A 27,957-nucleotide genomic window follows, 5' to 3' on the forward strand; every position below is an offset into this window, starting at 1 on the left:
AAAAGAAACATTTATCAGTTGTATGCAAAGTGACCCAGATTTGGTTTTTGACCACTAAAAATGTGTACAATTGACCAATTTACTCATGGAACCGTATAACAGCCATGCAAACTTGGGGCAAAAAACACACGTGATTCTTTTTTTACTGTCACCATTGGCATAATGCAGCGAAAATGGCTGAAGTCAACAGATTTTACTAATAGACCAACTAATCTTAGTGTAAGAATTAAATAATGATGCTGACATCTTTTTAAAGTCATTTTTTACCCCCTTGTAATTTGGCACCAAATCTCAGGAGAAAATTGTAATTTTGACCCTTTCTACAAAATAGTGGATTACTCATTCAATATACATTTGTGACATTTACTATTTTGGCCTTCTATTAAATTTAAGTTTTTCTTTTTACCAGAAAAAATAATTTTTAGCCGGGGACCTCTGGTTGAGTTGACACAGAATGACCCTATACATAGGCTAATGCATATTCTCTTGCATTTATATATAGTGAGTGGTATCTCTGAGTCTGAACTCAGTATCAGGTTGCTCTGATCCTTTTCACATCTTCAGTTACAAAGCAAAATCAAATCCTGTGCTGGCAGAAATGGCATTTCACTCTTTTAAAAAAGCTATTTATTACACTAAATGTACGGAATCTGGTGTATGTAAAAAGATACAACACATACACCTGTTAGTCACATTAGAAGCTCAGATATTCAAGCAAGCTACATTTAGGAATGAGAAAAAGACGTCATGGTTCTAAACACTTTAAGTGGAGATGCTGCAAGCACATAAACAGTGTTGTTTGTCTGTTTGCTTTGGCTCCAGTTCTTATATTAAAGATTCTCTGGCATTAAGATATGTGCATTTTAAAGGCCAGCCATGACTTCACCTTTGCAGTTTTACAAGCCTATGGTTACACCTCTCATTTGCACATGTTTGTCTATTGGAAGCTATGTAGTGGAACATTTTCTTGCTGAGGGTCAGGTCATGTTTGTGATACTTCTGCCTCTGAGGGCACATGGCTTCAACTGATCCAATAGCTTAGGAGAACAAGCAATTCTTTGGAACATTCATGACATCTCTATCTCATTGCTCAACAAAGCATGTTTCATGCAAACTGTTCTTAGTAACCATGATTAATAATGGTTGGTGGAATATGATGCTGTTAAAGGGATAGTTAGGGCAAAAATGCTTTTACTCTCATGTTTTTTCAAACATCTATGCAGTTTTTTTTCTGTGGAATTCAAAAACTCTTATTTTTAAAAATAGATAAAACTCTTATCTCTCTGTGTCTGTGAGTGTGTGTGTGTGTGTGTGTGTGTGTGTGTGTGTGTGTGTGTGTGTGTGTGTGTGTGTGTGTGTGTGTGCGTGCGTGCGTGCGTGCGTGCGTGCGTGCGTGCGTGCGTGCGTCGGTGCGTGCGTGCGTGCGTGCGTGCGTGCGTGTGTGTTTGTGTGTTTTAGAATGGAACTAAAAGAAGAGTAGTGATGTTTTGGACCCCAGTGGGTTTCATTGTGTGTGTTTTTTAGAATGGAACTCAATGAAGAGTAGTGATGTTTTGGACCCCAGTGCGTTTCATTGTACGAGCAAGAACATTCTCTAGGTTAGAATATGTTCTTGTGTTCTGCAGAAGAAATAATGTCATGAAGGTTTGGAACGACATGACGGGGAGTAAATGAAGACAAAATTTTCATTTGTGGGTGAACTATCCCTTTACCACAATAGAATAATGGTACAATAATTAAAATAAAATATTCATTAAAAAACAAACTATTTCACACTTAATGTGTAAATCTGAGAAGATTAGGTGTGTTTTGTGGACTACTAGAGTGCATTGTGGATACCTTTAGCAAGTTTCTGTTCGTGTATGTATGCACTGAGTCTGTGTTATTTTGGAAGTGCTTGATGGAAAATGTTAGTGTTCTTGTTATTTAAAGAAGTGGATTGAACCCACTAGTCACCTGGTGCCATGAATTACAACTGAAACAGCCTCTTCACTCTGGATCAGGGCCATTATGGTCTCGTGCAAAGGAATGAAAGAGATTAATACCGTAACAGGCCCGCTGGGCTACAAATGCTAGTATTAAATGAGTCCTATTATTCCCTTTTACGAAGTCTTGATTTTGGGGTGATTGATTGGGGTGTACTAGAATATGTTTTCATGCTTAATTGTTCAGAAAACGCATTATTTTTCACATATTTTACATTATTACAGCACCTCTCTCCCCAGTCTGACTCAAACACGCCGATTCCGATGAAGCCCCTCCTTCCGAAATACGAAATGTGCTGTAATTGGTTAGTTGGCCCAGTGTGTTGTGATTGGCAGCGCTTAACAAGTGTTCCGGAAATGTCCATCCCCAGTCCCCTAAAAAATTGTGAGTTCTTCTCTAGTGTAAATATTAAGGTTATTTCAAACCAATTCGAGCCTGATTCAGATCCTGACAATGTTAATGAACAAAAGGATCGGGCAGAACGGATTTCATGCACAGATTTTGCAAGCACGGATTTCACAGGACGTTTCAGAGTGGTATGTTTTTTGTAATTTTCTTATACATCATTGATACAATGTTATCCACCATTTAATTGTGATATTTGTCAGAAAACTAAGCTAATATAATCACAAAACCATGGTTCATTTTCCTAAGGTGCGGTGAACCGTCTTACAAAAGCGAGAGCAAAAGCAAAAGAAAACAAGCTGTTCTCCAGAAAATGTGAAGCGCACAGATAAATATTGGGGTTATAATGTTCAGGAACGGTGTTTAAAATAAATTTTAACCAAGTTCGTCAGCCTAAGGAAGGTCAAGCAAACGATTTTTGAAAACGTTGTGGAAAAAACAGTCTCTCTTTAACATAGCAACAACTGTCTTCTCTAACGCAGCTCAACCAGGCCTTGTTCCCTTTTTGGCATATTCCTTGGGCCCGATTATTTAAATGAGTAACATTGTGACTTCATAAGATCCGGAAAAATGTTGTAGTCCAAACAAGCCGTTCGTTGTAGTTGTTGAAAAGGGGATTATTTTAAATGAAATATCTCCCTTTGGAGTGGACTTTGAGCTTTGTAATCTTGCAAATCTTTTTTTATGCTCAAACAGCAACATTACACAATAACTAAAGTTGAAAACGTGAAAAAGCATAATAGGACCCCTTTAAAGTATTACTTTGAGTGAAAGCCAGAGGAAAACCAAAAATAACTACTTATTAAATGTCTTAATATCCTTCCTGAAGGTGGGAGGTTTTGGGGGTCTGTGGTAAAACTGAGTTTCAAAATACAATTTAATATTATTTTTACCGATTATACTTTTTTTAAGTGTCTTGTTACAGAGTAATTACAAATAGTACTGAGTAACTAGGATTAAGGTTAGAGTTTGGTTTAGGCTGGGTATACATTGCGTATAATTATGCATAATTTTCTGTTATTATTATACAAGTAACGTATAGGCTAACAACAACACTGTAAAATAAAGTGTTACCATTGTAACTTGTAAAAATACTTGTTACAAATGTTACAGAATGAGAGTAAATACATTGAGAATCGAGCTTGCGCCATCTGTTGGGTTGTAAAGGTAATTTATTATGTATGTACCTTGGTATTTACTCACCCTTAGGCCATCCAAGATGTAGGTGTCGTTTATCTTCAGTAAGAATGTGACGATTTTTTTGCTAAACCATGGTCCTTGGAGCAAACTCATTCACACGTGAGCTGATGCTGTGTTTGTTTACAACAGAGAGAGCAGGTGCGCGTGTTGTATATTGTTCATCAAAATGGCACTTACTCGTACTTTTCCTGGATGCCGCAAACTAACGTTATATAAAAAATTAAGATTCCGTTCGCTTGCGCGATCTGAATCGGGAAGGACTTTTTCCACACATTTCTGAAGTAAAATTATGTAATCATTTAATCACCCTTCTTACGTTCCAAACCAGTATGAACTGCAGAACGTGGGCGGTCTAAACAACATTAAACTCCAGACATTAACTGTATTGACAAAAAAACACTGAGAATTTTTTTTTTTTCACAGAAAAAAAAGTTAATGTAAATTATGACAGAATTTGTGTCTTTAGGTTTGAATCTATTCTCACTTTACTGGGGTTTTATGACTGAGTCCCATATATTACAGGGTCAAAAAGTCTGATGAATATCATGCAAAAAGTAATAAATAAATAAAAGTATTACATTCTGAAAGTTTTGACCTTTTAAAGTAACAGTTTCAAAACAAAATTATTGGATACATTCTTAGCCTCTGTTCAACCAAGTCAAGTGTTGATTAATCTCAGTTCGCCCTTGACTTTGTCCAGGGCCTCAAGATTCATAAGACCCATGCAAATAAAAAAGTGCTTTTCCTCTTCAAGCAAAAGAGTAAACTTCCACACTGCCAAATTCCTCAGCGCTGTTTGTTGAGCCTTGCAGGCCTGGTAACCAAGGTTATGGAATTCCGATCGCAAAACCGCTGGAACGGAGCCCGGCAAAACATATTTCCAGCACTTGCTAGGCTCAGGAAGGGAAGGAGGAGAGAGAGAAGAGACACATTCCAAAGCAAATTAGATTTAGGATATTCCTATTCCCCCCATTTTTTAAAGTGAGGGAGCACGTCTCCCACTCAGGATCACTCCGTTGGTAAAATATGAGTCTTTTCCCTCTGTGCTGAATAACAGCCTTTGGCTATTTCCATGTGCAGGAGGATGACATTAACATTCAATGAGCGTTCTCATGTCGAATGTGTGCGTTTGCTGTAGTTTGCATTTGTGACTGTGTGTGTGCTGTAAACTGTCAGGCCTGGCACAGTCCGTGCATTCTTGGGGTGAAACTTTGCTAAATCATTACAGCGGTCTGTTATAGGCCACTTAACATAGGTGGAGACTCGAGAGAAAGCTTGTGTGTTTGACGTCAACTTTATATCTCTGCTGTGGCAACCCTGCTAAAGGATACGACCCCAGAGAATGTATCTGATCCCATCATATGTCCAAACAGCCTTTTGCTTGAAACACATAATGACAAAGAAATAAAACTTCACACAAACTCATCCACTCCCATATCAAACATGGCTATGAAAACAAGCTCTTTTAATTCAACCCTTAAAACACACGTTCTTCACAATCATGTCAGTTAGGTTTACAAAAAAGATACTGCATATAAATATTGTTTATATAATAAAGAAAGGAAAGCGAGAAAAAGGCACAGCAAAAACAGTACAGATATGTCTAAAGTGCTCAAACAGATGATGACGGTAGACGCAAGAGGCCATTTAAAAGGTCAAAGGTCAAGGTACAGTGAAAAAGGGATCGTGCACAAGGTCTTGTAAACACAATTAAAACTGGTCACAATAAACTTGGGCGATATTCAGCACTACTGGGACTAAAGTTTTGGCACTGCTTTGGTGTCATTTTTTTGTAGAGCTGCCCTGGTGTAACAAGGGTCTTGTCCAATCATTTCGCAGCAACTATGAATCCCAAATAGCTGCCAAAAGCCATTCTCCCTCTCAAATAAAAATGGCCATGCAGAGATGTCTTCATGACCTGTATATATCTCTGGTACAGGTCAAGGTACTCTTGACTCAGTTATCGTTTTGAGGGCTGCTGTCCTTGCCCAGGTATTTGCAGACGGTGTTGGCGTTTTCCTGCTCCATGCTCTGAATGTGACCTTCCAGTTTCTGAAGCAGCTCTTGGGACCGTAGCGCTTCCTCCTCTAGAAACCGTTTGGTCACTGAGCCATTTGGAGATACAGTGGAATCCTGGAGGAAGAGGGAGGAATTGACCGTTAAGGATGTTGTGCAGTGCTTCAGTATTACACAGCTTGTCTTAAGAGAATGTAAAGAGGGGTGACAGAAAAAGATTTCAGATTTGTGTATATGGGTCAATGGCAAATAAGACTGTACACAAACGGGTGGGTGGTGGTTGGGGGGTGTCGTGGGGTCGGGTTGGATTCGTGGGCCATGCCCCTCAAACGAGTTACTGTGCCCATTGCATTACCCTGACATAACCATACCAGATGAATTTTAATTTAGAAATGTAATTTTTTTTAATATATTTTTGAATAAATTAATAGATGGGGGAAAAAAAATGACCATAATGTCACTGACCCATATCTCTATTACTGACCAAAGGCAGAACGTTGTCTACCGAGCTGGAAGCTTGAGCGTCTTCTCCATTAACCGCCGCACTGAGCAGAGCTGCCATCCTATGCGCTTTACGAGTTGAAGATGAAGATGAGGCAGATGATGCAGACGAGTGGACTGGAGACACAGCCATCCTGGTCTCTTGTGATTGGGCATAGGGGCAATGAGGGGAAGTTCGTGTCAGGTTCTCAAGCTGTTTGAGGAGAGTCTGTATTTGGTCCTCGTATTGCAAGGCTCTTTCCTGCATCCGAGTCTCCATGGCTTGCAGCTCCTCCTGGTGTCTGCGCTGTACATCCTCATCCAATCTATGACAGCACATTACAGAACTGCATAATACACTTATATGCACTAGCGTTATACACTAATAAGAAATATATACTTTTATTCAGCAAGGGCACATTAAATCGATCAAAAGTGACAGTAAATACATTTATAATGTTACAAAAATGTTTCTATTTTAACCCTTTTTACATGGGTAATGATAAGAAGAAAGGTTTCTTGGGCACCAATTCAGAATATTAGAAATACTTTTGAAGGATCATGTGACACTGATTACTGGAGTAATGGCTGCTGAAAATGTAACTTTGCCATCACAGGAATAAATTACTTTTAAAATATATTGAATAGAAAACATTTCTTTTAAATGATGATGATTATTATTATTATTATTACAATTAAGCAGTTTCACTGTACTTTCTAAAACAAACAAATAAATAAATAAATAAATGCAGCCTTGGTGAGCATTAGAGACTTCTTTCAAAAACATTAAAAAGTCTTACAGACCCCAAACTTTTGTATGACAGCATACTTGTTGCTATCAAAGGAAGCAAGGAAATCTAACTTTTTATACTTAGAGTCCATGGTCAATGTCACATCTTTGCTTATTTGATGAATCAGAAATATTTCTTTTTAAAACCTTAAACCTTCCTGTTCATCCCAAATTTTCAATGTGGTCTTAGACTTGTAATTCTCAGACTGTAGGAGTTTAGATGAGAGAACATTTTTATTTGAAAGTACTTTGTACCTGTTTTGGGCATTGTGCGAATGGTTCTTGTTCTGATTTTGTAGTAACGCTCTCTCGTACTTGTCCTGCCAGGTCTGGTCGTTGGCCTCCATGCGAGCTCGTAGCTCAGTCATTTCCAGCCTCAGCTGCCTGTTCTCCTCCTCCAAACTGTTCAGAGATGACACGTAGCTGTCTCTAAGACTTGCCAGCTCTCCATTACCCCTCTAACAGAGAAACAAAGAGAAAATTAATTAGCAACAATGCCATGAAAAATTGAAAGGATACAAATCATAAATAAATAATCTGCATTGCATCATAAATTCAAATAACAGTGGTATGGTACCATCACAGAGAGGCACAAAATCACCCTCAAGAACGTTTTTGTTCACTGTTCCTTGCTGGTGGAATGATCTTCCCAACCGAATCCCTGACAACTTTCAAGAAACAGCTGAAAACTCATCTCTTTTGTGATCACTTAACTGCAGCCTGCTGAATAATAATAATAAAAGCTATTTAACTTTTCGAAAAGTCTGGAGAGACATTAGAGAGTGGGAAGGCCTGAAAAAGGATGCTGAGGTTGCTTTGTATCTGCTCGATACATGGGTAACATTGGTTTTGGTATGTTTCACAGAACCAAGAAATGCTGTTGTGGTTTTTGATTCATTCACAGCCGATTCATCCATATTTGCGCAAGCTGTCTGATACACCAGCTGTTAGTCGTTACCTGTGTTGCATAGCATGTTCGGTATGTTGGGGGCAGAGCAATGGAGGGAGGGGTGTGTTTGTTTGGGTTTGATTTCAAATATAAATAGTGTTGATGCACCTTTGACAAAGCAATTATAAGTAAAATGTTTACTGAGCAAAGGATGGAAACCTTAGGTGATCTTGACTCGACTCTCTCTAGAAGATCATTCAGATGCTGATTCTCAAGCTTAAGAGTTTCAAGCTGGACCTGTGTTACCTACAAAAACCAACATGAGAACAAAATCAGTTTATGCATGATTTAATAAACTAGTAATTCTCAACAGGTCTCTTAATATAGGGTCATGAATAACAGGTTTTTGGTGAACCTTGAGTTCTGATGCCCGACGCTCTGCTCTTTCCACTTCTGCCCGTAGCTGTCGCTCAATACTAGAGGCGGAGCCAGTGAGTGTGGCAATGGTGATGTCACGCTGATGAAGTTCACTGGTTAACTGAGACACCTCCTTCCTCATTCCCTCCAACTCCCCACAACGAGTCTGTTCGGCCCTCTCAACCTCTTCACGCAACTACAGGCACAAAGAGTTGTCAACATATGTTTGTCAGTAATTTGTACACATTAATAAATCTTTCGCAATCATTTCACTTGTTGTGAATGAGACAGCTCTGTGCTAAAATAAATCAAGCTGCCTAACCACACACTGATAATACATTAAAAACTCAAACTGTAAAAACTGAATTGCTCATTGTTCATACACGTTTGATTTCAGCTGTACAGAGAGCATGTTCCTCTTCCATTTGCTTCCACTCATTTTCTCGTCTGCTCATCTCTGCTTTATGCTTTCGTATGCTCTCCAACCTGACAAAACAAAAGTTCAAGAGTTCAAGATTTATATTTCAGAATGAGCTTTTAATTATTAGTTGGCGCTGTTGTATATTCTCATGAAGAGACTTTCTAAAAACATCTCACTTGTCTCGGAGTCTGATAACCTCAGCTTTCAAGTGACTCTCACAGGCCTGGGAACTGTTCAGCTTTGCTGTGGCTTTCTCTAGATCTTGTCTAAGGGAAGCCAAGCTTGGAGATGAACCGTGTGATGCTAAACATTCCTCTAGAGACCTAAACAAAAAGATAAGTGATTTGTAAATCATGGTTGCATACTGAGCTTGATACCTAGCAAGTTACTTTATGGACTGTTGTTAAAGGGATAGTTCACCCAAAAATGAAAATTCTGTCAGTATTTACTCACCCTCATGTTGTTCCAACCCCGTAAGACCTTCGTTCATCTTCGGAACGCGAATTAAGATATTTTTGATGAAATCTGAGAGCTGGATCACTCCTCCATACTAGTCCATAGGCTTCTTGAGGGATTGAACTTGCCGGCCTCGAAAAGTTATTAAAGACATCGTTAAAATAGTCCAAGTGACTACAGTGACTCAATCTTAAGTTTATCAAACGGCGAGAATACTTTTTGTTCGCAAAAAAAACAAAAATAACGACTTTATTTCAACTATTCATTTCCTTCTCTCTGGGCCTAGAGTCAGGTTACTAGTTTAACAGCGTATGATCTGTTGTTGTACGTCACACGCATCACCCACATGACCAGCGTCGGCCAATAGTGAGCCTACGTGTGACGCAGCTCTACGCAATTACACTAGTTTAACTGACTAGAGGCCCAAAGAGAAGGAAATGAATAGTTGAAATAAAGTAGTTATTTATGTTTGTTTTTGCGCACAAAAAGTATTCTCGTCACTTGATAAACTTAAGATTGAGCCACTGTAGTCACTTGGACTATTTTAACGATGTCTTTAATAACTTTTCGAGGCCGGCAACTTTCAATCCCTCAAGAAGCCTATGGACTAGTATGGAGGAGTGATCCAGCTCTCAGATTTCATCAAAAATATCTTAATTCGTGTTCCGAAGATGAACGAAGGTCTTACGGGGTTGGAACAACATGAGGGTGAGTAAATACTGACAGAATTTTCATTTTTGTGTGAACTATCCCTTTAAATGATCATGGAACATTGAAATAATGATAACGTACCTTATGACTTGCTCTTTTACTTGAAGAGTTTGGTTGAGTCGGGACACTTCCCGGCGTAACTGCTGCTGCTGGACTCCTGTGCTACGCACAAACTGATCCTGAGCATTTAGTGTGGCCTTCAGCTCCTCTCGCTCTTCACTCAAAACCTGCAAAGAACAGCTTTACTATTATTCATATCACACATTCGATTTAAAACCACATTCACCACTTTTCTTGTACACTTTACAATAATAGCGATGCTGCAGCTATTAAACCAGCATTTAATGCTGCCTTCAAGTTATGTTGGAATTATGTGCTTTGCCTTTGAGCCTTCACATTAAAAAAAAAAAGCACCATAAAACTATTAGAGAAAAGATCCATATAACTTGTGCACTATAACTGAAGTCATGTGTGAAAAACAACCCAAAATGTAAAATTACCCACTGATACCCTTCCCCTCCAACGAGCTGTTAACTGGTAAACTGCTGAGAAAGTAATCAATATGAATAGAGCAGTTTAATCCAAGACTTCTTAAAATACATGATTGCTTTACATGATGAACGTATTTAATCCAGGCTTTTATTCACATATAAACATTGAACAGTGCACATACATAAAGTACATAAAATATAGCAAACCTCATTGATTCTTGTGCGTCAAATAAGCAAGTTTAAACTTTCTTTGACCATATTTGAAGTGCTTTTTGCATAAAAGCCTAATTTAAATCTGTTCATCAAATAAAGCAATTGTGTCTCTTCAGAAGTGTCTTTACTTTACAATGCCTTTATATACTTTTTGAAGCTTAAACATTTTCGTTTCATGGACTCTTCGTGGATTGACAAAAATTATAATGTTAAGAATATTAAAAATATCTTTATATGTGTTCTGAAAATAAACAAAAATCATATTGGATTTGGAACGACATGAGGGTGAATAAACCATGCCAGAACTTTCATTTTTGGTTGAATTAACCCTTGAATGTCTTAAGCAGGAACTGCCAGGAGGATATGAAGGCATGTACAGTTAAGAGACAGTGTAGAGAAAAAAATCTCTGATGACTGAGGCACTCCTTAATTAAAATGTCTTTATTATACAGATGACATGTCCTAAAAGGACAACTTTAAAACGCCCACGCGTAGCGGCATGGAGCCTTCTTCAGGGCATAGTGAAGCAGATAGAAAACTGATCTTATAATGACAAATAAACACAAGTAGAAGCAAACACACAGGTGCAGGCAATCAGTGTTAAAGATCTACAGATAATTGCTAAGACAAGCCTCTCACACGGTTCCCAGCACTAAAACTATAAATCACAATAATAAACAGAAACACAGGCAACAAATAGCATGCATATTTATATTCATGCACACATTGCTAGGGCACGTCTCTCACATGGTTCTCAGCAATGAATCTGTTGATCACAATAATAAACGATAAACATACAATCAACAAAATAGCATGCATATACACTCGAAGGCATGTACAGTACCTACTTTTCCTCTTGCTTCTCAAGTACTACACTATGTACTACACTCTAGAGGCAATTTCTAGCTCTACTTTTCTTGTGGATCTGCATCTACCTGTCCCCGTATGTGGGCTGCAGCGGGGCAGCTGACCTGCTGTTCCTTGATTGAGTCTCCCAGCTCATCCTGGAGCAGCCGAAGTCTCTCCAGTTCCAGTTCTTGCGTATGTAGGCTGTCCTGAGCCCTCTGCAGCTGAGAGCGCAACCGCTGGAGTTCCCCCTGCTCCTGCGACCGGCCTACACCCTGAGACTGAGACACCCAAAATTTCACACATATTAATATTAAATTCAAGTTTATTTATAAAAAACATTTAAAAACAACAAAAGTTGTACCAAAGTGCAGTACATTTAAGAAAAATGCAATACCAGAATTAAACGAAATTAGCAAAGTTACCAGACTAGTAGAACATTATAAAACAACATATAAATAAAACCCTATATACCTCAAACAGCAACAAAGCTATAGAGAATTTTAGAGGACCTAACATAAAATGGAAGTGCGGGCCACAACTACAAATGCAAATCACCATTTGTTTTCAAGCAGGAACGGAGAACAGAGAGAAGTAACTGATTTGATAAAGGAAGAGGCCTAGATATAGAGTGTGGTTGAAGGAGATCAGCAATGTACTGTGGGGGCTTGACCATGCAAGACGTTATAAACATATAGCAGAAACTTACATTTAACTCTGTAAGTAAGTGGAAGCTAAAGTAGGCAAGCAAGAACAGGGTTGATACGTTCTCTTTTCCTGGTACTCGGAAAAAAAGGAGTCTTGCTGCTGCACTTTGCACGAATTGCAGATGTGAAATAGTAGACGACAAACCCCCACTCAAGGCTTTACAATAATCCAGCCGGAATGTAATGAGAATCATTATTTCCAAAACCTTCTGTGAGAGGAACCGTTTTAATTTGGCAATGGACCTGAGATGAAAAAACCCCAAAATCAAAGATAATAGCCAAGTTCTTAACTCTACTGTGCAAGATTAAAGACAGAGTGCCTAACTGGTTTTCGATGCCAGCGATACACAACAAAGAACCAAATGCAATGACCTCATTTTTTAATCCTCATTAAGCTTTAGGAAATGTAACTTCCTCAAGAAAAGAGATGAGATTATTGCTGGAACAACAAACATTTGACCTGGCAGGAAAGTATAGTAGTGTATCGTCGGCAAAACAATGATAAGTGACACTGTGCTTCTAGAGGAAGCATAGAAAAGCAGGGGGCCCAAAATGCCGAATCATCTTAAAAAAAACATCTTAAAACAACTCCCTGGATGCCAACCACCCATATTATTAAATCAACTTTAATAATCCTAATAATAGTGTTGAGCTCATAGCTCATATGTGGGTTCTTGTACCAAAAACCTAAACCAATAAACCATACCAAAATGTCACGCTTGACTCAATTTTTCAAACCTGGTATAAAAGTTAGGTTTCAAATAAAGTCCACCTGAATGAGGGAAAACTGTTCAGCCAGGTTCTTCCTTTGCTCCTCCAGTGAGGTCACTTGTCTTTGATACTGCATTCTCTGCTGTTCCCATTCTGCTGAACGCAGACGAAACTCCTGCATAAAAAAATAAAACAAAAAGTTCTAAATTATTGAACTAAAACTATTAAATGATTCTGATATAAACAAAGTCCACTTTATATTTAGCCAGTCTCTGTACCTCCATCTTGCTATTGAGGAGTGACATCTCAGTCCTGTCCTCCTCTCTGCTCAGAGCTCCTTCTCGCGCCTCCTTCAGATGTTTACGCTGTAGCTTTTCATAGCTGCGTTTCAATTTAGACAACTGTTGAAAGGAGTTATTGTTAACTATATTGATAAAAAAATAAATGTTTTGTAGAATCAGGTCATACCGCGTGTTTGAGAAAAATACTGTGTGTAACAATAATATGTACCACCACTCCTATGGCTGAAATAAAAGCTGATCTTACCTCATCTTTTACATGCTGCAGCTGTTCTTCATACTTCACAACCAGCTCTTGTTTTCCAGCTTGCATCTCATCTAGCTGTTTCCTGAGCACCGTGATCTGAAGAACATAAGATCATGCTTGTCAGAGCTTGTGTGAACTGCAGATCAAACATGACACCTAGTGGAGTGTGATCTTCTTACAATGAAAGATGGCCAGTCAATTTATTATAGCCTATAATGCATAACAATGCAGTCAACACACATGTTCATGCTGGGGTCTGAGACCACTAGTCTAAATGCTTTTTTTTTTTTATGAAATAAAACATTTTTCATTACAAATGATATTATCAGCATAACAATTTTAGTTTTATTCAAATTTAATTAAAAAAATAATATGAACTTCCTGTAGTATTGGCAGTCTATTTTTTTTAATTACAGCAGAACTCACTGTCACAACTTTACTTAGTCTTTTTAAAATTATTTTTTATTTATTTTTTTGTCAGAATGCTTTTTTTATTTTAGATTTTTTAAATCTTTGTTTAGTTTAACATTAGATATTGAAGCACAGATTTTCAACATGATCTCAGACTTTTGGAACCCGTGGAGTTATTTTAATTTGTAATGGGTTATTGTCATTATAATAATATAATATAATATTTTATTTAAAGCAAAATTCGATGCATGGTATGATATGATGCGTCATGTCTAGCTGATCTAACAAAACTAAAGTATTAAATACCTTCAAAAATATTACAAAAAATAACAGAAACATAACAGAATACTGCCTTGGCCTATATTACTCACAATATTAGAGAAGTGGTTTCATGATCATGATGATATCTGATCAGAGAAACTTAATGCAACATAGCAGTTTAGAGCCAATCAAAACAACAATCAATGTAGGTGTATTAACAATCCTGATCTAACTAATAGGTCACATAGTTAATGCTCATAATAATGGTCAAACAAAAGCACAGAGTCTGGTCAATCCAGTCATGCAGGAAGACCCATGCCTTCATGCAGATCACCTGCTGTATTCCCTTTTCCACTACTAACTTCAACATTCGGAAACCACCATCCTGGAGCTCCAGCAGGGACATCATCACTTCTCTCACCCCAAGCATCTGCCAGGGGTGAAGGCAGAGCATTCTGTAAATATTATGGCTCAGCAAAAACACATGCGTATTTATGTGATTTTACTGAGCCATAGTATTTACAAAGAAATCTCACCATTGAAAGTGTAAAACAAAACCATTACAACCATTTTAGTCCTTAAGAATAACTTGTGTTGAATGCAGTCTGCTACATACGTTGTCTCATAAAGTATAGTAGTACTAATCACAAATGAGCCAATGAACAGTTGATCTACAACAAACTAGAGAGTGCTTTGGTGAGTAACTAAGCAAATGTTTAATACCATACTAATTTCTAGCTACAAACGACATCAAACATGGAAAAGCTCGGTCAAAAACTTACATTTAGACACAAACTGACCACTAACCACAACTTTCAGATGGCATTTTTATTTTTTTAGCTCAACTGTAATGGAATCGAACACAGAGGAGTGTGGGATATCTTGTGGGCAACAATGCTGCCTTCAAAAATTGATCAGATGCTGCGGGCCAATCACAGCCCAGGTGTGGATTTCAAACGGCCGCAGCTTATCAATAAAATATACAATATGTGGCCCGCCACACATCATTTACAAATCATGCAGTCTCACAAAATCACCACAAGGTGGCAGCACAAGATCTTACCCCAGGTGTAGCGCTAAACCGTGAGTGAGTGACCATTAATGTTAGGACACAGCTTGTTATCTGGAATTCGGGATACCATGGCCACATCAAAGAAGCGTTAAAGGGATAGTTCACCCAAAAATGAAAATTCTGTCAGTATTTACTCACCCTCATGTTGTTCGAACCCCGTAAGACCTTCGTTCATCTTCGGAACACGAATTAAGATATTTTTGATGAAATCTGAGAGCTGGATCACTCCTCCATACTAGTCCATAGGCTTCTTGAGGGATTGAACTTGCCGGCCTCGAAAAGTTATTAAAGACATCGTTAAAATAGTCCAAGTGACTACAGTGGCTCAATATTAAGTTTATCAAGCGACGAGAATACTTTTTGTGCCCAAAAACAAACATAAATAACGACTTTATTCCAACTATTCATTTCCTTCTCTTTGGGCCTCGAGTCAGTTAAACTAGTGTAATTGCGTAGAGCTACGTCACACGTAGGCTCACTATTGGGCGACACTTGTCATGTGGGTGATGCGTGTGACGTACAACAACAGATCATACGCTGTTAAACTAGTAACCTGACTCTAGGCCCAGAGAGAAGGAAATGAATAGTTGAAATAAAGTCGTTATTTTTGTTTTTTTTTGCGCACAAAAAGTATTCTCGCCGTTTGATAAACTTAAGATTGAGTCACTGTAGTCACTTGGACTATTTTAACGATGTCTTTAATAACTTTTCGAGGCCGGCAAGTTCAATCCCTCAAGAAGCCTATGGACTACTATGGAGGAGTGATCCAGCTCTCAGATTTCATCAAAAATATCTTAATTCGCGTTCCGGAGATGAACGAAGGTCTTACGGGGTTGGAACAACATGAGGGTGAGTAAATACTGACAGAATTTTCATTTTTGGGTGAACTATCCCTTTAAGTCGATTTTATTAGTGCTGGAAATCAGATAATTTTTTTAAACTTAATTTTTTTTTTGATTATTGCTTTTGTCTCATTTGCCAAAAGACGGTCTCTATCATATAGGCTAAAATGATAATGCAGGTGAATATGGAATACATAAAATTATAATGTACTTTTTCCAAATGGAACTTCTCAACTTAATATTGGGGAAAAGTAATTGTGCTTTATTATTGATTAATTTATGCATCCATTGAACAATGAAATAGTCTGAGGCAGTTTGACTATGACCTAACAATAAATAAAAATTACCTTAAAGGGTAACATAACACTAAAACAACTTTTTTTAGTTAATGATCTGTAAGAATGGAGCTTCACAAATGCTGTTCTTTGATTCGAGTACATTTTTTGACATTTGGGTATACAGTGTTTTAATTTTCAAATATATGGTGTAAAAACGTCTGAGTGCTGCCCTCTTAAGGTTAAACGGAAAGCTCCTGAAGTAGGGGTACTCTGTGACGTAGGGTACTCTATGACAGAACTCTGTCACGCCCTTGGTGTGTATTACCCTAAATATTACCAGTGGGTGGAGTCAGGCTCTGACCAGGGGTTTAGTTACCCTTTAAATTAAGAGAAGCCTGTTATTGTGTATAATATATATATATATATATATATATATATATATATATATATACTATACTATATACTAGTATAGTATCCGGCCCCAAGGTGTGTCCAAAACATTGAATCTGGCCTCCTTGAAAAAAATTTTTGGACACCCTTTATTTAGTGTAACACAATAGCCTCAAACTCCAAACTGAAGTATGAACATAGCAGGTGATCAAGGTGTGATATAGTACCTCTGAGCCCCTCTTGTCGAGGAGAACCCTGGCTGACTGGAGTTCCTCCTGTGTATTCTGCAGTCGCAGCTCCATAGCTCGAACCTCAGCTTCCCATTCACGCCGCTTGTGCCCCACCATGATGTCTATCTGTCGCATCAACTCCTGTAATTCTGGCTCACAGGATGACAGGACAGAGCTGAGGAGATGAAGAGGAGATTAACAGCATGTAAACAATATGTTGTATGCCTACATACATAGAAATGCATAACACAAGTCAGCATTTTTTTTAATAATATGAGGATTGAGCAGAATTTTAATCCTCCCCTTTACCTGACATCATGATCACGGAGCGTGCTTAGAAATTCCTCCATTATTTCTCAGTGACTTCCATGTACATAGTTATTACATGATCAAAATCTGGACTGCATGCATGAGAAAAAGAGAGATCATTCATGAGCAGAGATGATGGGTGTAAATCACAATATCACATCTAGTATTATATCTGCATTACTTTTACCAAGGCCAACTGTGCTAAATGCCATAGTTATATGTTTGCTGTGGTAGAATTAACTATTCTGGCATACTGTGACTTCAGGCTTTCGGGAATCAGATAAAACAGTATTTCAGTGGTAAACATGTTAACAAAGACATAGAATGAGCCAGTGGTGTTCCAATAATAACGAGGTATTACGTGCTGAGCTATAATTGGAAACTGAACAACTTAATAATGTGATAAAATCACATTGATAACTGGCTTCTCAGAATATTTGAACACCAGGTCTTATTAATGTACTACTATGTTAGTAACAAATCACTACTTGGCTAACATTAGCCTGTTAGCGTGGAGAAAAAGTTCACGCATTGTCTACTTGTCAGTTTTGCCGAGAAAATGAACGTACTCCGCGACCTTTGAACTTAAGATAAAGTTAGTGTTAACGTATATATTTCGAAATTACAAATATCACTTACAACTCCAGGGACACTTGACATCATGTTTGTCAACTGGGGTTGTAGGGGTGACAGAAACTCAACAGTTGAAAGCGAACAACAACCAAGAACATCACAACAAGAGAACAGAACAGTCAGCCACTCTCCCTGTGCTTCCGCACTGTGTCACGTGTACAGTACTATGTAAGCCCATTGGAAACGGAAGCCCATTCCCGACACATAAGAAAATAAATCATGCTTTTGTAAATAACAATTATGACATAAAAAGACGATTTTATATTTATGAGATGAAACGTTGAAATAAATTACATACTTAACAAAAATTATAACACTAAAATGTCGAAATTCGGTCGCAGAAAGACATAAGGCTTGTTCGACTTGAACCGGCGCTGCACAGACCGATCGGTTGATGACATCAAAGTACCGCGAGAGCGATTAGAGAGCAGACGGCTCCTTATGCTTTTGAATCGCTCTCGCGGTACTTTGATGTCATCAACCGATCGGTCTGCGCAGCGCCGGTTCAAGTCGAACAAGCCTATACATTTGACTTTTAACTCATAATTATCTAATTAAATTGAATTAATCATTTAGTGTCATTTTGAACTTTTATCTCATAACTTAAATACTATTTATGCTTCGGCTCGTTGGTCTAGGGGTATGATTCTTCTTTCATTTCATAAATGTGACTTTGGTGTAATTTTGACTTTTTATGTCAATAACGATTTTGTTGCCAAAAAATTGGGGTTACATAGTACAGTACGGCCTCTCATATCTCATTTTATATCGTGTATTTTACTCTAATACTCTATAACTTTAGAACTCATAAAAGATAACAGACTGTAGGCCTGATTTAGTTGTTGCAAGAAAGCACAATAATGATTTGTATGTGTTTTTCGCACTCATACGCGAGACATTTGCTTCCAACCCAAATTATACATGGTATCAATATTTGGAGTCTAAAGATAAACACAACCGAATATCAATCTTTTCATCCACTACGGTGACAGGCACACGATTAGCAGCTGTATAAACACTCGACATTATCATAAGGACTGTGGGTAAATTATTATTATCCCATATGTTGTAACAGAGATGCAGCAACAGTCAGCTTTAACAGAGAATACGAGAGAGCTTCAAAACTACCGAATATTATATTCAATACGGATAAGGAGGTTTTAACAAAATGAAAATATACTTCACACTTAATAATACATAAGTGTTTACAAATACACGTGTTTTTGGTAAGTAGTTAGCTAACTAGTAATGGCTACAAAGTATGCGGATTTTTACTGTGATTTATAGGCCCTATGTCAATAAATAAAATAGCATTATATTCCAAACTGATCTGCATTCAAAAATGTAAAATGTGCTAAAAAATTATAGTGCTGCATAATGCAATATTGAATGAGGATAATAAGAGGCGTTAATTATTGTTTTGATGGGGCTCAGTTCACCACATTGCATCTGCATAGCGTAAAACAGCAACAACATTAACGTTTTAATGATTACAGTATATGATGGTGTCCGTTAAGGTTTATATTCTCTCAGGTTGCAACATAAGTTGCACGTGGCTCGTTGGTCTAGGGGTATGATTCTCGCTTCGGGTGCGAGAGGTCCCGGGTTCAAATCCCGGACGAGCCCATTGTTTTTTTTTGTTTGTTTTTAATTAATTTGTTACATGTTCCTGTCATTTATAGTGATAAAATGCCCTAGATACATGTGAAAATGACGATATGTTATGCAAGACAGGATGTACGTACAGTACTACGTAAGTTAGCAATAACGCGAAAGAGTTAACACAGACCGGCGCCTGTTTGCAATCAATGTCGAAGAATATATATAGGGCTATTGGTTAACAAGAACAATCTATACGATACGAATCTATATTTCACGATAATGGTTATAATACTATTTATGCTTCAAATACTATTAATGCTGTGGTTCTTTCAATCGGCTCGTTGGTCTAGGGGTATGATTCTCGCTTTGGGTGCGAGAGGTCCCGGGTTCAAATCCCGGACGAGCCCATGTTTTGTATTTTATTAGGCTATATGAAGATAATTTTGTGTGAAAATTTTATAACAAAATTTGACAACAATAATGTACATACTGTTATCATCAATGTACATTTAAATTAAAAAAAATGGACAAAAATAATCAAGGGTTTCCAACAATTATCTGAGAACATTGACTGATACTGTACTATCAAGAATACTAAAAACATAACATTAATATGACAAGAAAAACACTTTTTTTGTTTTTACAAAAATATTATGTTTCCCATTATTTCAGAAGAATCTATTATAATGTAAGAATAGTATGACCTCCTTTCTAAATTTAATACACTAGCCTATACCTAAAACATCAAACATCAGTATTTATCCCCCTTTTCTTCTCTTTTCCTATCCAGCTCTGTACTGATATGAACCCTCATTGAGGGAAGGTCCCTCGAATATCATTTGACCTGCTGAAGGCAGAACTATTCAAGGATATTAACTTGTATCCCTTAAATGGTGTCTGGAAAAAAGACATTTTGATAACCCATTATTTAATAGTTGACTATATTTTTCAATTATCCATTTATAAATATTATAATCATTATATTCCAATTATTATCTAATTTTATGGATTGCATTTCAATATTTGCCACTGAAGACAGTTCCCCTTCAGGGTTTTTCCTTCTGTCACAAGTTTTTCCATGTCAAGTTATGTAATCTTTAAGGGAATATCTGAACTTACAGGATTTCTTGACTTCTCCAGTAAGGCAACAGAGGTACACTGAAATTCTAAATAACTTAGAGAGCTACGCTTGAAGTGCCAATGGGGGAGGAGACAGGCCATAACCTCCCCCACGACTCCACAGCCTCTTTAAAACACACCGTGGTTACTCGCACTGACAGCAGAGCCAGTTTGCTCTTATTCACACACCCACTATTTCTCACTCAGATGAGTTAATCTTCTGACAAAGAGCTGCAACAGTCTATACAGAGAACTGAAGTAGGCTACTACTGTTCTGTAAGTATTCTTGATTTCTTAGTTTCTTTCTTAAATTAAGGTTGATTTACAGATTTACTAGTGTGTGTGTGTGTGTGTGTGTGTGTGTGTTCTGTAAGTATTCTTGATTTCTTAGTTTCTTTCTTAAATTAAGGTTGATTTACAGATTTACTAGTGTGTGTGTGTGTGTGTGTGTGTGTGTGTGTGTGTGTGTGTGTGTGTGTGTGTGTGTGTGTGTGTGTGTGTGTGTGTGTGTGTGTGTGTGTGTGTGTGTGTGTGTGTGAGTGTTTTGCATTAAATAGATAAAAAAAAAACATTTTTAATATTAAGTTACACGACAAGCGGATCTTAAGCCTGGTTTTAAAGACAGACTGGGCTTAGATTAAGCCATGAGTAGACTTTAGTTAAATTAGGACATTAAAGTATAGCTTTTATTAACGTGCCTTAGGAAAACACATTACCGGTGGTCATCTTGAGGCAAAAACAATGCCTTTGACATATTTATATTTATCATAGATAAATAGATATCTCAGTGCAAGTAGCTTTCAGTTAAAACAGCTCAAACACGAATTTTTGCATTTTTGTCTCTGATTAAGTCTCTTAATCAGTATTTTGTCTTGTTTTCCAGTAAAATATCCAAACATCCTTAAAACAAAATAAATGCATTTTATAAACAAAACTGCGTATGATATTAAGACTTAAAAAAACACAACTTGAGTTTGATATTTTTCTTACAACATCATTGAAATGGGTTTATCTTAATCTAACAGTTTAGTGAGATTTAAGCTTCTAACCATGCAATATTGCTTCTCATGTATACTAATTTTGTTTAAGGGTGTTTAGATGTTTTCACTGGAAATAGGACATAAACATTCATTAATTTAGTGATTTTTGTAGTGTGCTGTTTTACACAATAAAGAAAGAACATACTGTTCAAGTGGTTTGACATAAAAGTCAAGTTACAGTTTGACTAAAGATGTTTCTCATATAATCTTTTACCTGACCATCACTAACAAGAGAGCAAAACCAACTAAACATGTAATATTACGTAAGAGCAATGTTATGGAATATTCTGTCAATTGAATATTGGTGAACTGAAATAGATGATCTCATGGCTGCAGAAACCAGAGATCCTGTCACTCTTCTTTTTCATGCAGTATTGTAGACCTATTGTCTGCATTAGGTCAGAGGTCAACACTCAGAGGTCAAATTAAATAATATAATATTCTAGACTAACAGGTGGTCTGCAGCATTAGAGTTGAATAAGGAGGAATGCTTGTTTTGAGTTAATGATGGCTTTGCCATCTGCTTCAAGATTTAGAGATAGTTAACCCAAATATGAAAATGATGTCTTTGTGTACACATGTCATTCCAAATCTGTATGCATTAATTTCTAATGAGGAATACAAAAGATGTTTTGTGATGTCCTAACAACTTTGGACCCCATTGACATTCACTGAATGGGCAAATAAACCAAAACAACACAGAGACATTTAAAAAAAAAATCCTCTTATGAGTTTCAAGAAAGTGATTTTTGGGTGGACTCTGCCTTTACACAACAGATATGTCCATATGCACGAAGTACGCCTGAAAGTTCCATCTTTTTTTCTTTGTTTCTGCAGAGTACGCTAAACACTTTCCAGAAGACGGAACTACAAAAACATTATATCAGCAACTGTATAAAAGTTCCGGTTTTCATCCATGGTGCTGTTTGAGGATCAGGAATGCGGGGTCTGTTACATGCATTACTCTCGCACCGACCGTGTTCCCAGAACTCTCCACTGTAACCACACATTCTGCACCCCCTGTCTGGAGACAATGGGGCTGCATTACAGCGGCCTGCGCACCATCCGCTGTCCCCTCTGTCGCCAGGTGACCTGTCTGGACCGTGGGCTCAGCTTGCAGGAGGCTCTTTTTGTCAATAGCCAACTGTGGGACAACATTTGTGCTGAACAGGAGGAGGAAGAGAACGAGAGAGAGGAGGAAAAGGAGAAAAACTCTAATATACAGGTTCTGCCCTCATCACAGGCTGAATGGTGAGTGACAACATGATCTATTCATACTGACCTGATCACACCTCTTCTGTGATGATTGTGTTTTTAATTTCTGAATTAAATGTACTTTTCTGGTTGAGGGGCATGAAGTAAAAATGGATTCTGATAATGATGGAATTCTCTAAAAGAAAACAGTAATTTACCCCCCCAAAAAAGAAAATTCTGTCATCATTTACTCACCCTCAAGTTGTCCCAAAACCTGTATGGATTCATTTTCTTCTGCTGAGCACAAAATAAGATATTGTGAATAATGTCAGTAATCAAACAGTTGATGGGCCCCATTGACTTCCACAGTATTTTTTTCTATACTATGGAAAAACCATGTTCTTCAAAATATCTTCTTTTGTGTTAAGGAGACGAAAGAAATTCATACAGGTTTGGAACAACTTGAGGGAGAGTAAATGATGGCAGAATTTACATTTTTGGGTGAACTATCCCTGTAAGTAGTTCGACATAAGCTATTCTTATGGAAAAAAGCAGTTATAAATAAAATATTAACAGTTATAAATATAACAAAATATTATTAATATTTGGGAAAAGGCCCTCCGGTGATGCAAACAGGTATTATATCAATATTTATAATAATTATATCAATTATGTCAATACTTCTCTTAAAACATCAGATTATTTGACCTTTTCAGACAAGCCAAGGTTAGTTCAGGTTCTAAAATGTCATGTGACTCCCCAAAAACATAATGATATTTGTATTGAAAAAATATGTTATAAAAGTTTTAAAAACAGTCAAATACATTCAAGTTATGAAGCCAATCTGTTATTAATTTTTATTTGATGAATTTTTAAGATTCATTAAATGTAAATGTTTGTTAAAAATGGAATTTGGTATGGTTTTAAACTAGAAGTATTTTTCTTTTACTTCATTGACCCTTCAAGACTGGTGACTAATGTGTAACATGCAACCAGATGCTGAAATTAATTTACAGAGTCAGTGAGCCTTTTGAATCAGAAACCTCAATATCAGCAGATTCTGTTTATAAGTAGCCAGAAAACTAGCAGAAAACGCACATCCGTTGTTACGTTTGGTCTTGTTAGTAGAGCATTTGTTCTTAAATCTCTGATCACTTTTTATGCTTAAAGTAGAAACCCCAGAGCGTTTGTGTTGTAGTAACTGTTGTGAGAAAAAAATAAGTCCTGAATGCATCTGTGTTATTCATACCTTCTTCTTCTTGTCTCTGGTTTTAGTCCAGTGCCAAAACAATACAGACTTAAATTCCGACTCCCATCTTTCCTGAAGAGATTTCGTTTTTCCAGACATCCTGAAGAGAGGATTGTTCCCACCTGCAATGTGTAAGTCTTCTGTGTTCTGTAATAAATGACAACAGGTCAAAAACGTCAAAGTCATTTTGCATTTCATATCTAGTTCATTCACCCACAAATGAAATTTCAGCTTTTTCAGCATTCAGGATTTTGAAAATCAGTAAAAAAAAAAAAAAAAAGTAAATGATTACAGGATTGTTCATTTCTGAGTGAATATATTTTTAAACATTATATAGCTAGATTTATCAAAAAGTAAAGAAATAAAGAAAACATGTTCACATTTTCAGTTTTACTGACTTTTAGCTCTGTCTTTCAATACAGAGAAACGATGTCATGGCGAAGGATTTCATCAGAAGAGATATTCTGAAATGCAGGACAGACATCATAAACAGTGGATTAACAATATACTTTCGCCTTCTGTTTTGCTGCTGTCCTTAAAAGTGTTTGCCATGTGCTAATTACGCCTGGTGTACTGAAAAAGCAGGAGCAATGGAAAAGGTCGTTTAAACAAACACAATCCCCTCCATGTGCTTCTCCGACTGCATTTTCCACTTGAATAGCCACAAGCCTGCATCCCGCTCCTCCATCTGAGAGGAACTTCTCATTAGATATTCCACCCTTAATCCAACCCAGCTGCTGAGGCCGGATTTCTTTCAGCTGTCCCGAGAGGGATAGGGTCCCAGATGCGAAACAGGACTTTTGGAGCAGATGGCATCTTGTGAAAGATTCTGATCCCCTCACATTTCAAATAGACTCTTTAAGATATTTTGTTATAATTTATTAATTATTGTAAATTAAACATTTTGATTGCTAAATGTTGTTGGTCTCTTTCTCTCTGACTTTCTGTTTTACATGACTAGCTACAACAAGGGGCTTCAAACGCCCCTTTTTTGATACCAAGGACCCCAAATTTAGGGATTCCCTTCCTAACATTTTTTTTTTAATATATATATGCTGAAGACCCATTTGTGAGATAAATCTTAAAGGGATGGTATAATTCCCCTTTTTACAAGATGTAAAATAAGTTTCTGATGTCCCCAGAGTGTGTATGTTAAGTTTTAGCTCAAAATACCCCACAGATCATTTTTTATAGCATGTTAAAATTGTCCCTTTTCGGGGTGAGCAAAAACGCTTTTTTTTGTGTGTCCCTTTAAATGCAAATGAGCTGCTGCTCTTTCAAGAAGAGGGCGGAGCTACAACAGCTCGTGTCCTTCCTTAGCAGCTTGTAGACATGCACTAAAATGTCAGAAACTGTTCTGCCTTTTATTTTCAAACTGGAGTCGGACATTGATGGAGAGACTCTTTTTTAATAAATTAGAAATGCGTATTTGTCATATGTTATCTAAATTTCCAAATTCTTCCTTAATTTTCGGTGGTGACTTTAATGTTGTTTTGAATTGTACCTTGGATAGATGGCCCCCCCAATCTACTAAAACGAATTCTGAGTATTTATTATCCTTTATGCAAAAATGTTCTGTTGTTGATGTGTGGCGAGAAACCCATCCCTTGCAAAAAGTTTTCACATGGAACAATAATTCCCTTTCTAGACAATCCCGACTTGATTTTTGGTTGACTTCAGCAGAGTTGTCAAATATAAAGACTGATATACTTCCCTCACTATTGTCTGACCATAAGGCCATTTCTATTTGTATTCCATTTGTATCTGCTCCCTCACTGAGTAAAAGATCCTCATATTGGAAACTTAACACCTCAATTCTTCAACACAACGAAGTTCTCACTAGGATTAATAACTTAATTTCCTTTTATTGGCTTAAAGCTAACAAAGAGAATATTTTTTGCATTAATTGGGAACTTCTTAAATACGAAATTGGGAAGTATTGTCGGAAATACAGTAGTTTGTCAGCAAAATTAAGAAAAAGTAATGAAAACCAGATTATTGCTAGAATTTCGACATTATCATGTAAAAATGTAGATGATCTTACAGACTCAGAAAAAATTGAGCTTGTTGATCAAAAACATTATTTAGAGGATATATATAAACGGAAGGCTGAAGGCGCCTTCATCACATCTCGACGGAATTGGCTAGAGGAAGGTGAGCAGAGTTCTGCCTATTTTTTTAGGTTAGAAATGCAGCGAGTTAAAAATTGTATTCAGCAACTAAGTATTGATGGGAATGTAACTGCTGACTTTAAGATAATTGCAGACTTTTGTGCTAAATTTTATAATGATTTATATTCTTCTAAATTTTGCCAGCAGTCCACCACGGAATTTTTTGAGTCCTTATCTCACATAAAACAAATTAATAATGAAGATTGTAGTCTGTGTGATGCACCCATTAGTCTTTCAGAAATTCTTGATTCTATAAATAATTTAAAAAGTAATAAATCCCCAGCTACTGATGGACTATCTGCAGAGCTTTATAAAGCATTTAGTCAAAAATTAGCACCTTTTTTACATAAAATGTTTTTAGAGAGTATTGTGAAAACTACTCGGTTACTCACGTAACCTCAGTTCCCTGAGTTAGGGAACGAGTATTGCGAAGCTATACGCAGTGGGGAAACTCCTTTTCCTCGATTTACTGAAGCCTTTATGTAAAGCGCATTTGCAGCTGCCCAGCTAGAACATGAGCGTCTGGCTCGCTCATAGGCTGCGCTGCGGCAACTGCACATCCAATGGCGCGGGCGCCTCTGACGTACGACCAATGAGAACACTCTGCGTCATACACGTCAGAGCCCGCCAAGGGGGCGTGACCTCAGTCTATAATAGCCCCCGAATTCGCCATTATAGCAGGTTTAACGACTGAAGCGACAACTTGCCATGTTACCATAGTGCGGCTGGCTACGCAATACTCGTTCCCTAACTCAGGGAACTGAGGTTACGTGAGTAACCGAGTAGTTCCCTTTCGAACGGTCACTTCGTATTGCGTAGCTATACGCAGTGGGGACGCCATGCAAAACGCCGCACTGAGTAACTGGCTGTCACTGCAACTCAGGACCCCTGAGCGTACAGAACAAGCCATAACCGCATAATTTATGTAAAAATAGACCAGACACCGTCAGGTCTCAGTAGTATACATCAGTAGAAATACCCAATATACTACACCAATGAACCCAGACTCTGTCGGGGTTATTAGTATACGAACATATACCCAGTCAAGTGGGTTTATATATGAAATCTTAACCAGCTAAAGCGGGTTGATATCTGTTATGGAATATAACCGGCCGAAGCGGGTTTTATATATGTATGGAATTTATATATGTCATATAACCGGCCAAAGCGGGTTTTATATATGTCATATAACCGGCCAAAAGCGGGTTTATATATATATAAATATAACCAGCCACAGCGGGTTTATGTATGAACTACAACCGGCCAGCAGCGGGTTTCATGTATATATGTGAATGTGATTGTGCACAGTAATATATGACAAGACCGGCCACCAACGGGTCTTAATCATACCGAAAGCACCTTCGCCTGCAGGGAAGGCACTTCCATATTATAAAAACTCATAAATGTGGAAGGCGAGGACCAGCCGGCCGCATCACAAATATCACTAATGGGAATGCCAGATGACCAAGCCCATGACGAGGCCATACCTCTGGTTGAATGGGCCTTGACGCCTATAGGGCAAACTTGACCCGCTGCGCTATAAGCCATAGAAATAGCATCCACTATCCATCTAGACAGTCTTTGCTTAGTGACTGGATCCCCCTTGGATCTACCACCAAAGCAGACAAAAAGCTGTTCTGATTGTCTAAAAGACGCAGAACGCTCCAGATAGATTCTAAGCGCTCTGACAGGGCAGAGAAGATTAACCTCTCCATCCTCTGCAGAAGGAGGGAGGGCTGATAACGTCACCACCTGTGCTCTGAACGGTGTTGAGAGCACTTTAGGAACGTAACCATGTCTGGGCTTGAGGACGACTCTGGAGTCATCTGGACCCCACTCCAAACATGCAGGGCTCACAGAGAGTGCCTGCA

At 37.7% G+C, this 27,957-nt stretch overlaps 2 protein-coding genes and 2 non-coding genes across 11 annotated transcripts; 3 read left to right on the top strand and 1 right to left on the bottom strand.

Moving 5' to 3' along the window:
* Positions 1-5,039: 5,039 nt before the first annotated feature.
* cep63 (centrosomal protein 63) lies at positions 5,040-17,874 on the bottom strand. 8 transcript variants are annotated; one of them, XM_077198854.1, is made up of 16 exons: positions 17,718-17,865; positions 17,079-17,170; positions 16,767-16,944; positions 14,292-14,387; positions 13,286-13,381; positions 13,018-13,140; positions 12,801-12,914; positions 11,447-11,602; positions 9,853-9,998; positions 8,781-8,927; positions 8,567-8,669; positions 8,182-8,379; positions 7,986-8,072; positions 7,133-7,335; positions 6,113-6,413; positions 5,040-5,724 (listed from the first exon to the last, which is right to left on the bottom strand). In XM_077198854.1, exons 2-16 carry the CDS (start codon positions 17,117-17,119, stop codon positions 5,548-5,550), a joined length of 2,166 nt encoding a protein of 721 aa, XP_077054969.1. In that variant the 5' UTR covers positions 17,120-17,170; positions 17,718-17,865; the 3' UTR covers positions 5,040-5,547. The 8 variants fall into 8 exon arrangements, with proteins under 8 accessions (XP_077054969.1, XP_077054968.1, XP_077054967.1 ...); XM_077198853.1 differs by having other exon boundaries at positions 6,092-6,413; positions 17,718-17,863; XM_077198852.1 differs by having other exon boundaries at positions 11,411-11,602; positions 17,718-17,863.
* A 1,391-nt stretch (positions 17,875-19,265) lies between these two features.
* On the top strand, positions 19,266-19,337 carry trnap-cgg (transfer RNA proline (anticodon CGG)). Its single transcript has one exon. It is a non-coding gene; the product is annotated as a tRNA-Pro (tRNA).
* Positions 19,338-19,648: 311 nt separating this feature from the next.
* trnap-ugg (transfer RNA proline (anticodon UGG)) lies at positions 19,649-19,720 on the top strand. The gene has a single exon. It is a non-coding gene; the product is annotated as a tRNA-Pro (tRNA).
* Positions 19,721-22,388: 2,668 nt separating this feature from the next.
* Positions 22,389-24,473, top strand: LOC143707224 (uncharacterized). Its single transcript, XM_077199965.1, has 3 exons — positions 22,389-22,723; positions 23,942-24,046; positions 24,338-24,473. Exons 1-3 carry the CDS (start codon positions 22,389-22,391, stop codon positions 24,381-24,383), a joined length of 486 nt encoding a protein of 161 aa, XP_077056080.1. The 3' UTR covers positions 24,384-24,473.
* Positions 24,474-27,957: the final 3,484 nt, after the last annotated feature.

Source organism: Siphateles boraxobius, unplaced genomic scaffold, assembly GCF_051911475.1.
Source record: "Siphateles boraxobius isolate OS27281-9 unplaced genomic scaffold, OSU_SipBor_1 41, whole genome shotgun sequence".
Classification (NCBI taxonomy): domain Eukaryota; kingdom Metazoa; phylum Chordata; class Actinopteri; order Cypriniformes; family Leuciscidae; genus Siphateles; species Siphateles boraxobius.

Bases quoted from the DNA above. Each gene is read 5' to 3' on its own strand.
- cep63 (XM_077198851.1), bottom strand. From the start codon at position 17,119: ATGGAGGAATTTCTAAGCACGCTCCGTGATCATGATGTCAG. The intron at 7,336-7,985 runs GTTTCCATCCTT...TTTCTCTGTTAG, and splicing joins TCGAGTCAAGATCACCTAAG to AGGGGTAATGGAGAGCTGGC. The intron at 6,414-7,132 runs GTACAAAGTACT...GTGCTGTCATAG, and splicing joins TCGCACAATGCCCAAAACAG to ATTGGATGAGGATGTACAGC.
- LOC143707224 (XM_077199965.1), top strand. From the start codon at position 22,389: ATGGTGCTGTTTGAGGATCAGGAATGCGGGGTCTGTTACATGCATTAC. The intron at 22,724-23,941 runs GTGAGTGACAAC...CTCTGGTTTTAG, and splicing joins CCCTCATCACAGGCTGAATG to TCCAGTGCCAAAACAATACA. The intron at 24,047-24,337 runs GTAAGTCTTCTG...CTTTCAATACAG, and splicing joins ATTGTTCCCACCTGCAATGT to AGAAACGATGTCATGGCGAA.